Source organism: Engraulis encrasicolus, unplaced genomic scaffold (assembly GCF_034702125.1).
Source record: "Engraulis encrasicolus isolate BLACKSEA-1 unplaced genomic scaffold, IST_EnEncr_1.0 scaffold_28_np1212, whole genome shotgun sequence".
Taxonomy (NCBI): Eukaryota; Metazoa; Chordata; class Actinopteri; order Clupeiformes; family Engraulidae; genus Engraulis; species Engraulis encrasicolus.
Genome location: NW_026945577.1, coordinates 2,607,922 through 2,622,169, shown reverse-complemented (window position 1 = coordinate 2,622,169; position 14,248 = coordinate 2,607,922). Strand labels below are relative to the sequence as shown.

At 40.8% G+C, this 14,248-nt stretch overlaps 1 protein-coding gene across 1 annotated transcript in view; it reads right to left on the bottom strand.

The window, feature by feature from the left end:
- The window catches only part of LOC134443130 (protein NLRC5-like), a 200,877-nt gene that overhangs the window by 53,697 nt on the left and 132,932 nt on the right, over window positions 1–14,248 (bottom strand). Inside the window, 6 exon segments of the mRNA XM_063193046.1 lie at window positions 4,779–4,949; window positions 8,849–9,019; window positions 9,193–9,366; window positions 10,140–10,310; window positions 10,943–11,113; window positions 12,367–14,164. Coding sequence (XP_063049116.1) covers window positions 4,779–4,949; window positions 8,849–9,019; window positions 9,193–9,366; window positions 10,140–10,310; window positions 10,943–11,113; window positions 12,367–14,164 — 2,656 coding nt within the window.

Genomic DNA, 14,248 nt, shown 5'->3' with positions numbered 1-14,248 from the left:
GACAACAGCTTGGGTTCCAGTTTACCAAAGGGCAGTGGACTCACATAGTTCCATCTCTGTGGAAGAGGACCTGACCCTGAGAACAACGATTACAGACCAGTAGCCTTGACCTCTATTGTAGTCAAATGTTTGGAGAAGTTGATGGTGAGGGAGCTGAAATCAAACCTACAAGGTCAATTTGATCCATATCAGTTTGCCTATAGAGACAACAGGGGCACTGATGATGCAATATTAACAATAACCCACTCAATCCTACAGCATCTTGAAAATCCTAAGGCTTATGCCAGACTACTGTTTGTTGATTTCAGCTCGGCCTTCAACACTGTGCAACCACACATCCTTCTCACTAAATTACAACACATGTCTGTTAACCCATATATCATCAGATGGTACCACTCCTTTTTGACAAATAGAACACAACAGGTCAGAGTCAACCAAACAACATCTCAGTTAAAAACAATAAGTACCGGAGTCCCCCAAGGATGTGTGAGTCCTCCCCCCCTTGTTCACAGTATATACAAATGATTGTACTAGCACACATCCTACGGTCTCATTTGTTAAATTTTCTGATGACACGGCCATCTTGTGTCTGTTGGATGCGGACCTGAACACTTATGTTTATAAGCAGGAGGTGCATAGGTTTGTGCAGTGGTGTGAGGAGCACCACCTTAAGGTTAACACCAAGAAAACCGAGGAAATGGTTTTTGACCCTAGTAATGTAGGGGACCACACCCCATTAGTCATTGGTGATGCCAATATTACTCAGGTGGACTCCTACAAATATTTGGTGTGTACTTTGATAATAATCTGTCATGGAATGTTCATGCTAACAATGTGTGTACCAGGATCCAACAGAGACTACATTTTTTACGTAGACTCAGGGTGTTTGGTGTTCAACAGAGGATAATGTTACTTTTTTACCGTGCTGTTGTTGAGAGTGTGTACGCTATGCAATCACTGTGTGGTTTGGAAACCTGACAGTGAAAGTGAAGTCTCAAATAGACAGACTGACCCGCACTGCACTGAAGGTAGTGGGGGTGAGGGACTACCCCACCCTCCAAGCAATATATGAAGAGTCTGTAGTTAGGCATGCTAGGAAAATAATTGAGGATCCATCACATGTTCTGTATCTGGAATATGAGCTGCCTGCTACCCTCTGGCAGGCGATTCAGAGTACCAGTTAAAAACAAGAAAAGGTTTTTGAATAGGTATAGTTTTTCTTTTGTCCCTGTTTCTGTTAACCTACTGAACGCAGGTCATTAACAACTACCATCCTGTAATGCCATGTATGTGGGTGGTGGGCTGTGGTGGATATGCACTTGAGGGTCTCTATGTATGTGTGTGTTTATTGTTGTTTTTGTTTTTTTGTTTTGTTTTTTGGCATCATGTGTATCGGTGTTGTGTGTTGGATATGTATGTCCAAGACAAATTTCCTTCGGGACTATTAAAAGAATCTTGAATCTTGAATTGAATTGAAGTTCCAAATGTCGGAGTTGTTACAAGTCTAAGCTCTCTGCATGGCTGTGATGGCCTTGATTTAGCCTATACATTAAAAGGGGAGAACCGCAACAAACGATTTCAACGTTTCCATAAAAAGAAAGACAGTGTGCTGCCTCAGCTGCCAATGTTAAAATTAGCCTACATAATTCACATGTGGGTCTTGATATGACAAAATGATCGTCATCTGCTTCATTATCTTTGAAAATAACCGTTCAGTAACAGTCATCCCGACTGTCCTCCTTAATTCAGTCATGCTTCTGCAGTGCAGACACGTGTCGTCCAAAAAATCCTATTCCCCCTTGTGTCCGTGCGCAAAGCAAAGTGCTACGGTGTCTCTCAAAATCTGTTGTTTATTTAACATAAAACAATGGATAAAATAATGGTGTCCTTGCACGTCCTTCACAACAGTAGTGGTGAATTGAATAGCCTACCCCTACAGCTGTGGTGTGTCAAAGCCGTAGCCTACTCGTGTTGGTTCAGACTACCCCCCGGTGACCAAAAAGTGTGCTGCAGATCAAAGTGGTTAACCCGCAGATGTAAGTTTTAATTTGCGTTATCTCGCAAAAATATTTGCGTTATCACGCAAAATATTTGCGTTATCTCGCAAATGGTTTGCGTTATCTCGCAAAAGATTTGCGTTATCTCGCAAAGGTGTTAGTCTCCAGTGCATACATTCCCCCCTCCAAAAAAGATCCCCCCATGTCACCAATGGGCTTCCGTACCATTCCCATAAAACAATGACCTAAATATTATTAACACATTCAACACAGACATGAAATAACTTTACTGTATTCAATTCAATTCAATTCAATGCATTAAATGTGTAAAAAATACAGTACGCTACATTCAAGGATTATGCAGGGAACATTCTGACAATTTGCCTTCAGATACATTAAACGAATTCAGTCTTAACACCATCACCAAGGACAAGTAAATGTGTGAAAATGTATTTTGAAAAAACAGTGCATGTGCAATGGGACATCCTCAAGAGAACTTATGGAAGACTGGAAAAAGAAAACCCCACACCTTAATGTCTTCAGTTTCCAGTCGGCGCGGTGTAATGCTGTATATAGTAGCTGGACTCCATGCACACCCATGTTATTATCAGCCAGATCCAGCTCTGTCAGGGAGACACAGGACTGCAGGGCAGAGGCCAGAGCTTTGTAGGATTCATCAGTCAGCTTACAGCCAGCAAGTCTACAAGGAGGACAAAATGTGTCATTTCACCAAGAAGAAAATTATTTACATGCTAATATTCCACTTTAAGCTAAACAAAATAATTGGGGTATTTCTTACTTATTGTTTGATTTCTTCTTAATTCAATCAGCAATGCTAAGTCCCTCCAATTCATCGTCATTTGTCCATTGCATGGATTCCAACATTATCAGCATATGTTCTACTATGCTGCATAATTATGTTAAAATACAGCAAACATACCATCCATCCATTATAAAAAAAATGTTGGTATGCAACCTCTTTCCTCTGTTACAAACCGTGTTACGGCGGAGTATACTTGGAGTTACATTTTTAGCACGTAGCAGTGTTCGTCACATAACATTACTTTACGCAGGCTTGACTTCACGCAAAGCCGACAGATAATTGACCTATCAGAAGTAGGCCATCAATAGTTTCAGCGACATCATATTTGAATATTACAATTTTGATTCTGCCTTCGATTTTCATATCAAAGTAATACAGAGTCAAACTAGAGAGAATTCCAAGAGAGAGTTGATCTGGTGGCCACCAGGATTATTTTTTTGATTCACCGGTGAGGACGAGCTGACGCACAGGATTCTGGGTAGTAGACAGTGAAATACCCACTAAGCTGAGTCGTGCTGTGTTGTGCCGTACCTGACTCATCGAAACTGGAAAAAAAACTGCCTACATATAAAAAAAATAGTCAACCAAGGCTATTTTTAAGTACGCTATCTGAGATCTGCAAAACCATTAGAGGAAGGATGCCAACACTTGGTATTCTTTCAGGTGGCACCAAAATGTACCCTGTGCAATACTGTAACTATACAGTACTGTACTGACATGGAATGAGAGAAAAAATGAATCCTCTAGCCCATTACAAAGCTGCTGCAGGAGTCTAAGATATCAGGTTTGCATCCACCTTGAAATCATTGACTAGAATGTGATTCCGTCATGAAGTATGAATTTGGGAATACAGTATTTTGCATTTCTATGACTGGTCATAGAAACCAAAAAGAACTTTTGACACCCCTGCCTTAGAATATTAGAGTTTAAATGTGTGATTCAGCGTTTCCTCTGCCTTTCCTCTGGAGGTCATGTTTAAACCCTCATATAATGATACTATTAATAGGCTACACACTGAATTATGTGTCTTGTCAAGTATGATGCAGCCAATACGCAAAATGACTGATTCCTACTTGAGACTAAATGGCCTCCTAGGACCAAAGACTGGGTACCAGAGAGGTGATAACTCAAAAGGTGAGAACCAATTTAAAGACCGTCACATTTTGTGAAATCTTAAATGTATGTATTAAACGAAATCATAGCATAGTGCTCACATACTTTAGTTTCTGTTTCATGTGTTGAGTTACTGTGAAATGTTACTTGGCTTTACTGGAAAGTGGTCTCTCTCATCCAATATCCACTAAGTGTTTTGACTTGTGAAGACTGCAGCAGCACATCCCTATCAGAGGGTATGTCTGTCGGTCGGCCTGTCCATCTGAAACACTTTATTTCAATTGTAATTCCCTCCCGTGTCCACAAGGCGGCACTGCATAGAAGGACTCATCTTTGTCTGCCTGTCGGACTTGCTATTTAGTAAGCTCCTAAACAGTAACTGTACACAGCAGATATTATGTTCACGTGTGTGTGTGTGTGTGTGTGTGTGTGTGTGTGTGTGTGTGTGTGTGTGTGTGTGTGTGTGTGTGTGTGTGTGTGTGTGTGTGTGTGTGTGTGTGTGTGTGTGTGTGTGTGTGTGTGTGTGTGTGTGTGTGTGTGTGTGTGTGTGTGTGTGTGTGTGTGTTGCCAACCGTCCCCTGAAATACGTACTGTATTTATAAAAAAAAAGTATGTTTCTGTATTAAGATGAAACACTGTGGTTAAAATTCAGAAAAATACTTATAAGAAATATAAAACATTGAACTAGCACCTTATTCATTTTACCTCAAGTACAGCCAATGATCTGTGACTGAAGTACAACTGAGAAACCACAGCATATTCATAATACTGGCTACCTTTGCATAGGAAGTTAAAAGTTTTGTTTTTTGAAACCATCAACACATTTTACAGTTTTAAACACCAACCTTAATACCCTTAGTTTACACTGGGGTGTATGTAGACCGGGAGACAGAAGCTGCACTCCAGAATCCTTCAGGTCACCACCACTCAGGTCCAGTTCTATCAGGGACACCAAGGACTGCAATGCAGAAGCTGCAACCTTACAGGCGTTCTCTGTGAGATTACAATGAGCAAGTCTGCAAAGGTGGAGAGGAAGAATGACACACAACACTTTGTTACAATTATCCCTGCCAACACTTCTTTCGTCATTGACAAGCCATAAGAAACGTTGTACCCATTTAATCCCACTACTGCGGTAACAATAAAGTACATAGTGTGAATCCATTTCTCTGTGTGCACCTACAAAGTGTGAACATACATTTTAGATGTTAGAGTATGCAATCGTTTTAGCCGTATATGTTCAGAATTTTTTACCAATACTTTTCACCACCACCAAACTCTTCAAGGTGCACCATGTAAGATGGTAGGGTGGCCAGAGTCAGTGGCGGAACCAGACATGTATTATTGGGGGGTCAATGGGGTAGCCACATGAATTTCACAGGGGCATACTCTTACACAAAGAAAAAAACACTCAAACACTATAGAATAGATAGGCCTAAAGAGAATGATATTTCCGGGTTCTTATGACACCCGTCACTGGTACCAGATTGAGCGGTTTCCGATTGTCATCTATGGGTTAAGAAAGGGCTTTGGGCAGGTATTCTGTAAATTTGTGGTCATATAAATCAAGACTTCTGTTTAAATGTGGCAGGATTTTAGTTTTAAGGCATTCTTTTGAGTATTTTTGGGTTGGTAATCATTGGTCACATTTGGGAACCCTAACACCTGCTGTAAGGTACTGGTCACTGAATCCCTTCTAAAGTGCACCCTATAACTGCACCCTTAAGAGTAGGTATTGCAACTATGCAGCTCCTCATTGAAACCATACTTCCTATTGCCAAATTGGATCTTTCCATGAATATTTTCTAAATAATAAACCAATATTTACTAGTATGACCAAAGCAAAGTAAGTTTTGCAGGTTAAAGTGTCTAGTTCTACAAATTCAAAATGGCGGACCATGGAGAAGACCGCCCTTTCCATGTACTGTATGAAAAGTGCAATTGTCACAGTCATAATGAATACTTAGAATTTGATGTTGGTGGGATTTGAAGTATTTGTTAAAAAAGGTCACATTTGTAAATGGACAGCATGGATTCTAGAAATAAACTACCAAAAATATTACACAGTGCACCTTTAAGCATTGATTATGACTGGGGAAACAACACTCTTTATACTTGAAAAGAAGGCTCTTCTCCTGTGGCATAGCCATGAATGGGATCCTGTTGTGTCGGGCTGCACCTACACTCCCTCACTTGAGCCACAAGAGGGGGAAAGAGGACAACAGAAGTCTACACCACAAGGACTGTGACATAAGGCAAACTGCAGCTCACTGTGCGCTTCAGCCTGACTGATGGGGATAAGACCCAAAACCTGGGCTGAGGAGGAAGAGAGTACATCCAAACTGCCATCTACCAATGAATTGAGTTGGGCGGAGACACGTCTGAATGTTTTGCCATATGAAAAGAAAACCTGCAGACCCCTCTTTCTTCTTTCTTCTCTTATCATCTTCCTATATCTTTGCTCTTGAGTTTATTGTTTTGGGGAGTTTGTCTCCTTAGAAGTTAAACTACTTGTTAGAGGAGCCTCTCTATCAAGTTTAGGGCTGTAATTTACCAGAATTAGTTAATAAACGACCTATTGATGAATAGGCCAACTTGAATCACCTTGGCTGCAGAGATTTTATTCTCTTCACGCCAGACTGATTGGACGACTGAGGAGAGGTGAGACCATCTAGTTTTCACTCTTACATGTTTTCCCTGGCACAGGATTGATAAGAGATAAAGTAGGCTAATTGTCAAATAGCATTTGCCTGTCTATCATTGCTCTGCTTGTTTGCTGGTTCCCATTTTTAAAACAAAGAGTAAAACACTTATCCAACTGAAATAATTTGTCAATACACCTGTCAATAGCGTCAGGTAGGTCACGCTGGCCCATATATCAAGGTGACAAAGAATTTCACTTATATGATTAAAGGGTCTATTACCTGGTGTGCAAAAGGTATTCTGTTTTGTACCTATTTGTTGGACAAATAAAATTTAGTTGCCAGCCCGATTAATTGGATTTGGGGTGGATAAGCTAGGGTCGCCCAGTGGAAAAGATTCCCTTGTTGCTGAATTGGCCCGGTTACATAACACTCCATGACCACCATTTTGAGTTTCCAGTACTATTTCAATAACTAAACCATTGTTATCGGCAACACTTGTGATATGTTGGTAATACAAGTACCGGTAAATAACTTACTTGGTAATTATTTATGAAAAGAGACAATTTGACAATAGGGAGAACAGTTGCAATGAGCTGCATACTTGCAATACTTAGTCTGGCCCAAATCCAACATACTACACCTTTAAACCTTGTGTTGACTCAAACATAGTATAGCATTTACAAATCTTCTCTCTGTATTCATTCGTTGATGTTGAGGATATCACATGCTACTGATGTGCCATTTGAAGGAATTGGGTTGAAATGTTAAGTTATGCTACTGTGTTCAACTTAATAAGGTTGTTTTCTAGAATTCACAATGCTGCTTTAACATACAGTGCTGTGCCTATGTTTCTGCCTGTGTGAAAAACGTAATTGCCCACTGAACCTTTTAACTTGTTGTACCACCCCCAGCAGAAACAAATTTTAGTCAAGTACAAGAACTGGCGAGCAGTCTTGCCCATCACTGTAGAAGAATGTTTGCCAACTGTTTTAAAATCAGCCTGGATCCCTCGCATGAACACAAATTAACTGTTACAAATGGATGGCTGGACATTATCCTTCAGGTTTTGTTTGTAAAGAACCATATTCAGGCGTTCAACTACAGTTCATTCGAACTGTAGTTGGTCATCCATATCCCGAGGCAGCAAAACTGACCCAAAGCATAAAACTCCCACCACCATGTTCACTTGAACTAGACATGCCGTTCTTTTTATGTAGTGTTCATTTCACACCAGATGTTACAGGAGGCTCTCCCTTCAAAAATTTCAACTTTTGTTACATCTGTCCGCAGAAAAAAAATGATTTGTATGCACTGACAATTTGTTTTAGCGAATTTGAGACAAGCCTTGATGCTCTCCTTGTCTGGGGTGGCTTTGGCCTCTGAACTATGACAACAATTAAACAGCATGCACTGCTGCACTAGTCTCTTTCTTATGGTTGAGCCATGAACACTTCCATTTTATGGGGTAATTAACACCACCAGTTGGTAAGATTTTGTTCTGTGTTCCTTTCTGAAGTCTTGGATCCACCCTCACTGTCTTCTTGGTGGTAATTTTAGTGTGACAGCCACTCTTAGAAATGTTCGGAACTACATCGTGCTTTCTCCAATTGTGGATAATGGCTCTCACCATGGTTTGCAGATAGTCCAATGTTTTAGCAATGACTTTATGACCTTTTACAGTCTGAGACATGTACATTATTTTTTAAATATTGATGGATCACGGTGTGATGTCATGGGTTTGACATAACTTACCAAAGATTCTGCATTTAGATCGTCTCTGGACTTACTACACATTTTCAAACAGGTTCTATTCAAATGATCTATTTATTTAAAAGGCCTAGTAGCAGTCAGACTTGGGCAGCTGTGAAATATAACTCAGTTGTCCAAAATAAAATGATTAATCACAGATATCTCTTCATTTAACAAGAGGGGTAACACCTTTTTCACACAGGCTCACGCAGGTATTACAAATGAAATAATCATGGAAAACTGGATTATCCTTGTTTAATGTTTACATTCGTTTGGAGATCTGAAACTGTTTAGTGTGCCAAATGTGCAAAAAGTAAGAAATCAGTAGAATGGCAAAAACATATGCACGACACTGTCTGTGATGATGAGTAAGTTCATATGCGTGCTACATGTGAGCATTTACTTCAGATAAAATTGGAAATACATCACCCTATGTTGGACAGACAAAATGGTTGTCCAGATGTTTTTGGTGACAGTAGAAACACATAGCAGAGAGACTTAAGAATAAGATGATCACCAACCTTAATATCTGCAGCTTACAGTGAGGACTAGAAAGCCCATTACAGAGAGTCCTAGCTCCAGAATCTCCCAAGGCGTTTTTACTCAGGTCTAGCTCGAGCAGGGGGTTTGCTGATAGTAGAGTTTTGGCAACAACCTCACAGGATTTATCGGTGAGTTCACAACCAGGTAGTCTGTACAATAACAAAAAGTCACATCAGTCCAGGACATAACACAACCATGACTCACTTCTGGTTCACATGCACATGCACATGCATAAATTTTTTTTTTTTGATTCCTTGTTTGAGCTATCCTTCCAGTTTGATCTCATAACAAAGAATTCTGTGAAATTTCACAAGCTACATACTGAAGACTTTTAACCCCATTTGCAGGACTCCTCCATGAGGCAAGTAATAACTCCTGTGCTGAGTTTGTAGGGGGGCTGTTGTCCAAATCCAGTCTTGTTGCAGCGGAGGGGTTTGACATCAGAGTGAAAGCCAGCCAAACACAACCATCACTTGAGATATACTTAGGGGAGATCCTGAAAGAGACATAACAGCAGAAAAAGAGCCATTATGACTAATATCCACACTGCCATGTTTCCCCTCCATGTGTGTTCAGTATGCAACAGCTTCATGCTATTGTTCTACACTACCACAGGGATATTAATCGCGGTGTAAACACACATTGCTAGCTTCTCGCTTGCTTGCTTACTCGCCACTCTTTCATGGAACGTTCGCTGAAAGTTCCCGCGGCTTTAACTGCCAAAGAACAGACGAGAAGTACCGAACTCTGCATTCCAATTGGTTACTCGCTTACATGCCTCGCTCGAAGATAAAATATTTTCTACTCGGGATCCGCCCACATCGCATCGCTTGTACAGTACTCGCCTACTCACCTGCTAGTCTCACTGGAATACATTGACATTCTATTGAGTTCATTCGCTGATCGAGTAACTAGCTGCGACGTGTGTGTACGGCCCTTTAGTGTCATACCATACCAACTATGTTTTCTTAGAAGTCATTCCCATAGAGCTATGGCATAAACGTTATTAACACATTCAACTCAGACAGAACAATTTGACTATTCACTTCAATTCCCTCAATGCATTAAATGTGTTGAAAAAAATACAGTATGCTATATTGAAGGAGCATGCAGGGAACATTCTGACAATTTGCGTTGAGATACATTAAACAAATTCAGGCTTAACACCATCACCGAGGACAAGTAAATGTGTGAAAATATATTTTGAAAAAATGATGCTGCATGTGCTATGGGGAAATTCTAGAAGACTGGAAAAAGAAAAGCCCACACCTTAATGTCTGCAGTTTGCAGTTTGTGTGGTGTAATGCTGTATATAGAAGCTGGACTCCATGCACACTCATGTTATTTTCAGCCATATCCAGCTCTGTCAGGGAGACACAGGACTGCAGGGAGGAGGACAGAGCTTTGTAGGATTCATCCGACAGCTGACAGCCAACTAGTCTACAATGAGGAGGAAATGTGTAATTTCACAAGGCAAGCATGTTCACATGTTAGCATTAGGGTAAATATGAGTTGTCGGCACAGCTAAGATACAATATCAATGAACTGTTAGTGAGCATTTCTATGCGCTCCCTCTGTGTCACATTAACAATAGACACAAGTCACCCAAAAAGTAAATCAGTTTTCTTATAGCAGTTATTCCAGAATTCATCTCAGAGAGACTAAACGGGTCAGAGATTGTAGGGTCGAGGTAGTTGATTTCTAATTGCCACAACACTCCCATCTTCTAAATACATTTTAAACAGTAAGTAAGAACACCTGTAAAACCATCCCAGTGTTCAAGTGTTCGGTGACCAGAAGCAGAACCAGAAGTAGTTTGGGAGAAGGTCCGACAATGATTGAAGCAGCAAAGAATAATAGTATATTATAGAGTATAATAGAGTATATTATTCAAACATCCAATGGTATCATGGAGACAATAACATTATATTTTTAGAGTGAGGAGTACGCACACACTGTAAGCCTTTGTCCTGCACCATTTCCTGGGATGCGCAGTTGCGCACAATCTTCACCTTCAACATAACATTGTGTACATACCTTCACTAATCCTATCTCTTGGAAGAATTACTGACCTCAGCGTTTCCAGTTTGCAATGTGGGCTTTGAAGAGCAGACAACAACTTCAGTCCTGACTTCTGGAGGTCACTGAGACTCAGGTCCAACTCTCTTAAGGGGGAGTTTGGAGACTGTAGAGCTGAGGCCACAGTCTCACAAGATGCCTCTGTCAGTTTACAGTCATCTAGCCTGTCAGAATCAGTGGCATAGATGATGTAAGTGTCTGCAAAGACTCATTCACCCTGGTCTTCTTACTCTAAAAAGGGTTTGTTGTAGGCAACTTCTTTTTGGAGCTCGGCAGACATTTAAATCTCTTTCAGAGCATGTTGAGGGTGACAGAGAACCATGCTGATATTCATTCTACATAATCTCAAATCAACTGATATGTTCATGCTAAGAATGTAAGTGTTCAGGAAATGGATAGTTGTTTGGTGATGCCAATGAAAAAATGCTATTTCTATCAGGGCTTTGAACCGTTATTTTTTCCCAAACGTTCCGTTCCGAACAGAAACGGAATTATAACGTTTCCGGTTATGAGTTCCACCAATAAATTGACGTTCCCGAACCGGTTAGAACAAAAAAAATATTGTTCCTGGAACGGTTAATTTCGTTCCTGTCAGCTGATTACTCCCCATAGGCCTAACTGACGGCAATTAACCAAGTAAGACGGAAGTGCAAATGAGTCAGCCTACTTCAAAACTGTTTATTCAAGCAGATGAAAAGAATATCCTCCAGAATTTTGTCGTTCAGGGACGACCTAAGCGGAGAATAAACCTCAATGATGAAAATGCGGGCTCCATGCTGACTTGGGTCACGGGGAGCGCTATGATGGACATTGTGAGTTTGTGCATATTTGAGGCGGCCATGGATGCCCAATAAGGTTGAACATTCTCGGTGCGCTTTACACACGCTTCTCTGCGAAATCTTACTATAATACAATGGAAACTCTGCCCTTTTGTATGACAGTGGTTTCTCTTATTTAAGATGTGGAGTGGAGACTTGGTAATCCACAGCTCTCTCTCCATTCAGTCAGAGAATGTCACAGGAAAAGAATTACTTTTTTTTTTAGTTTGAGGAACGGTATTAACCAGTATTAACCGGTTACCATTATTTTTAAATAAGTGTTTCCGTTCCAGAACATAAAAAATAACGGTTCCGATTTTGTTTCTGTTCCCTGTAAAATAAAAAAAGTTCCTGGTTTTCGTTTTCGTTCCTTGAACCGGTTCAAAGCCCTGATTTTATCACAATAATCATGCCATTCAACTGCCCTTAGATACTTCCAAGCTGTAAGACTGCAAAAGCTATCTTTAAACAAAATGTATATTCAGACAACTTGGAAATGCACAATGAATATTAAAACTTTATACAGACAGCCAATATTGCATAATTGACAGTGTCTATGATAAATCTAAACTTGAATTTGATTGTAGATGTTAACTCACAGAGCCTTTCTACAGCATCGTAGGACTGGAACCAGTCTCCTGCGACCCTCTGCAGAGGTTTTGTATTTCTTCAGACAAAACTCATCTATCACTTCGTCAGACATCAGAAGCACATGTGCCAGGGCAGAGCAGTGAGCCAGTGAAAGTTGTTTGACTGATCCCTTCTCTGCTTTGAGATAAGCCTGTATTTCATCATGGACAGATGTGTCGTGCATTTCAACCAGACAGTGGAACAGATTGATGCACCTCTCTGGGGAGATGTTTTGTCTCTGCATCACCTTCAGGTTCTTGATTGTTTTCTTCACACTCTCTGGGCTGCTGTGCGTGTGTGCCAGGAGGCCAAGCATGAGTCCATGATTTGACATCAGGGAAATGCCATGAAGGAAACGAACAAACAAATCAAGGTGTCCATTCTTGCTTTCCAAAGCTTTGTTCACTGCACTCTTCAACAACTCATCAAGAGGCAATGTTGTTATGCTGGCATTTCTTTTTACAAACTGTGCCAAGACCTTCACATTCTTATTAAGATAAGACGCAAACACATGCAGAGCAGCGAGAAACTCTTGGATGCTCAAATGGACAAAGCAGTAGACCTTCTGGTGTTCAAATACACATTCTTCCCTGAAGATCTCAGTGCACATGCCAGAGTACACTGATGCTTCACTGACATCAATACCACACTGTCTCAGGTCTTCTTCATAGAACATAAGATTGCCATTCTCCAGGTGTGTGAATGCCAGCTCCGCCAGTTTCAGAATGACACTCTTGTGGGACTCTAGAAGCCTCTGCCTGTTTGCTTCAGTTTCATCTTGATACTTCTGTTGCTTCCTGGTGGTCTGGATGAGCAGGAAGTGTATGAACATTTCTGTCAGAGTTTTAGGGGCTTCCCTCCCATCTCCTTCTTCCAGTATCTGCTGAAGGACAGTGGCAGCGATCCAACAGAAGACTGGCATGTGGCACATAATGAAGAGACTTCTAGATGCTTTAATGTGTGTGATGAGTCTGTCGGCTAGACTGTGATCACTGATTCTCTTCCTGAAGTACTCTTCTTTCTGTGAATCACTGAACCCTCGTACTTCTGTCACCAGATTGACAAACTGGGATGGGATCTGATTGGCTGCGGCTGGTCTGGAGGTTATCCAGATTCGAGCAGAGGGAAGCAAGGCTCCTTGAATGAGACTCGTCATCAGCACATTCATGGGTGACAACTGTGTTGCATCTGAAACCTTCTCGTTCTTTTGAAAATCCAGTTGAAGTCGACTCTCATCCAGACCATCAAAGATGAATATGATGTTGCAATCTTTGTACTCACTATTGTCCAATACACTAAGCTCAGGGTGAAAGTCAAGCAGGAGCCTGTGAAGACTGTATTGGGCATCTTTGACTAAATTCAGCTCTCGGAATGGAAGCACAAACATGAAATCCACATCCTGATTAGCATTGTCTTCTGCCCAGTCAAGGATGAACTTCTGTACTGAAACTGTTTTTCCGATGCCAGCTATCCCCTTTGTCATGACAGTTCTTATGTGTCCCTGCTGTCCAGGTAAGGGCTTGAAGATGTCATTGCAGTTGATGGCTGTGTCATCTGTAGTTTGTGGTCGAGATGCAGCTTCAACCTGCCAAACTTCATGTTCGTTATTCACGTCTTCACTTTCTCCCTCAGTGATGTAGAGCTCTGTGTAGATCTTGTTCAGGAGTGTTTGGGCTCCTGGCCTTATGATGCCTTCAGATATACTCTCAAACCTCTTCTTCATTTTGACTTTATGGCTCATCAGTACACTATTCAGGTCACAGTTTCCTTATGGCATAAAAACAAAGTAAGTCAGTTTAATCTTGAAAATAATGACCTTATATTCTTAACAATACATTTACAATTAAGAAT